Below are 2,495 nucleotides of genomic sequence, written 5' to 3'. Positions count from 1 at the left end.
AACATTTTGTGAATTTTTGGGGGATTTCGTAGCATAACGATGACATATAGCAATATTTCAATAGTCTTTAGAAGTTTTTAAGTCTGTAAAAAAGAAGTTTTTGAGGAAGAAGAAGAAGTAGCATTTTATTTTTTTTTAGACTTTAGAAACTCAGAAGCTGATCAACTATCGGGTTAAATATATCGGTGGGGTGGCCGATGTCCGATATTCAGTTTTAAGGCCGATACAGGCCAATACCGATAGGGGGTCGATTATATTGTGTATCCCTACTTTATTCCTTAACATATTTTTTTTTTTTTGTCCCCACAAATAAAGTCAAGAAATATTAAAAACGTCAGGCTTCATTCTTTAAGGAAGCCTTCCTTCCTTCCTTCATGTCTGCTGCTCAGTTAAGCAGCTGCAATAACCATGCATGTATTTAGCTAAGAAAGCAACACAAACTCTAATGTAAAATAGAGAAAAAGTCCCGAAGAGAACGATATGTCATCTTGACCAAAAGCTTCTGATGAAAAATATGACTGAGAAAATATTTACTTTCATCAGGACACAGGTTGGTCATGCATATTAACTGAGAAGTTTTAATCATGTATCTCAAACCAACTTTAAAATGTTTCCTTTGACCTGCAGCCATCTTACCTGAGGCTTCTGGAGCGAGGTCGCACATGTGGCGAACGTCGCCCCCCGTCATCGTCTGTGATGCTCTCTGTGCTGCCAAAGTGCTTAGACAGAAAGTGCAACTCATCCATGGTTGGCTGAAAGGGCAGCTGGTGCAGACGCTCCTGAGAAGAGCTGGATGACTGGAGAGGGATCAGAGAGAGATTGAAAAAAAAAAGTGTTAAAAATGACCTGCTCTTTCTTTGATTTTCTCGCTTTGCGAGAAAAAAATCCAAAATTTAGAAATAAGTACCTAGTGATGACAAAGAGTACATCAGAAATAAGAAACACGAAGAAAGGAGAGGAGAATAGGGCACCGTTTGATGTGTGTGGGCAGAAAACAGATTAAAAGAAGTGACTAAAAAAAAAGCAAATAAGAGAGGTGTAAAAAATCCAGTACTCAGAAGAGGTTTGTGTAGGAGGACAACCGAATGTGGTTTAGAAACATCAGAAAGTCTTTAGGGCTTTACAATAGTAACTTAAGTGCAAGTTGACTTGCTTGAAATGTTTGATGCCACAGGGGGGCTGAAGGAAATGCTGTTTGGGCTCAAATAAGAGACTTTTCTTCAGCACAGGAGTGGGAAAAAAGGCCCAGATCAATGTTAGACTTAATGAACACGCTTCCCGTCGGGACTTCAAGGTTGGCTTTGGTCAAACAATCATTTCTGCAGTAAAAATCCAATCAAGGCTTAATTCGGGTCTACATCATGTGCAAGCTAGACGAAAAAAGCTGAAATGAGTCAATGAATAAGGAGGTGCTTGGACACAGATAAATACACTGAAAACTTGTTTAATATAATTATCATTATAAAAGGAGGAGTCTAGTATTGATCACATAGTTCAGAGGGTTTGTGTGAGCATTTCTATTCACTTAGATCTGCAACTGCTTTTGATGAGGGGCACAGTTGGATCACCTAGCAGTCAATTTCAAGACTTTGTTGTCTTTCGATGAGGATTCATTGATTTTAGTTGCAAACAAGTTGATACACAACAGTCAAAGCAGACAAAGACAAGAAAAGTACTGATCAGGGTGGTGTGATGAAACTTTCTTTGGTCTAAGCATCAATATAGATGCTGCTTTGCCACCACAGCCACCTGAGCACTTGTTCACCGCAAAGCGTTTTCTATTATTTCACCAGCAAGATGGCCTCTGTTGCACACTTACAGGGTAAAATGCACTCTGGTTTCTAGGGTAATGAGAGAGTATTCAGCACTCTATTTTACAAAAAAGAAAAAACAAAACAAGCATGTGTATCTTGTGAGGAAACAACATTGTTAAGAACAGGGATTGCATCGAGTCAATGAGTCGATGGTTTTCGACTGGTTTTCCTTAGATAGAAAACTTTGAATCAATTTAACTGTATGATCTGGTTGAATTGTAAAGTGCCTCGAGATGACATGTATTGTGAATTGGTGCTATATAAATAAACTAAATTGAATTGAACAAGACACACAGCAGTTTGAGGGAAAGACGTAGAGAAGCTTAAAGCACAGCTGGAACCACTCTAGAAAGAGCTTACAAGACATGGTCAGCCTTCTAGACTGACAGGGTAAAGAACAAGAGCATCACCCAGAGAAGCAACCAAGAGGCTAATGGAACTATGCAAGAGCTGCAAAGATCAACCCGGTAAGGAGGAGGAATCTATTGACAGGAAAGCCATTAATGATGCATTCCATTTGATGATTTTTATGGAAGAGTTGCAAAGAGAGGAAAGCCTTTCTTGAATGAAAAAGCAAGAGGAATTTCTGTTTGCAGATGAAAGGAAGAAGGGGCTTTTGTCAGATACATAGGACTAAAATGTTGTCAATGCTCAGCTTCAAAAAACTAAAGAAACAACTTA

General features: G+C 38.8%; 1 protein-coding gene across 1 annotated transcript in view; it reads right to left on the bottom strand.

The window, feature by feature from the left end:
- Positions 1-2,495, bottom strand: part of LOC107082757 (microtubule-associated serine/threonine-protein kinase 1-like) — a 58,459-nt gene that overhangs the window by 50,652 nt on the left and 5,312 nt on the right. The window contains exon 3 of the mRNA XM_015371590.1: positions 637-797. Within this exon, the coding sequence (XP_015227076.1) occupies positions 637-797 (161 nt within the window). The remainder of the gene's footprint in view (positions 1-636; positions 798-2,495) is intronic.

The sequence above is a fragment of the Cyprinodon variegatus genome, unplaced genomic scaffold, assembly GCF_000732505.1.
Source record: "Cyprinodon variegatus isolate N-32 unplaced genomic scaffold, C_variegatus-1.0 Scaffold61, whole genome shotgun sequence".
In the NCBI taxonomy this organism is placed as follows: Eukaryota; Metazoa; Chordata; class Actinopteri; order Cyprinodontiformes; family Cyprinodontidae; genus Cyprinodon; species Cyprinodon variegatus.
The sequence above is the reverse complement of the archived record's forward strand: the minus strand, read 5'-3'. Positions and strand labels throughout refer to the sequence as shown.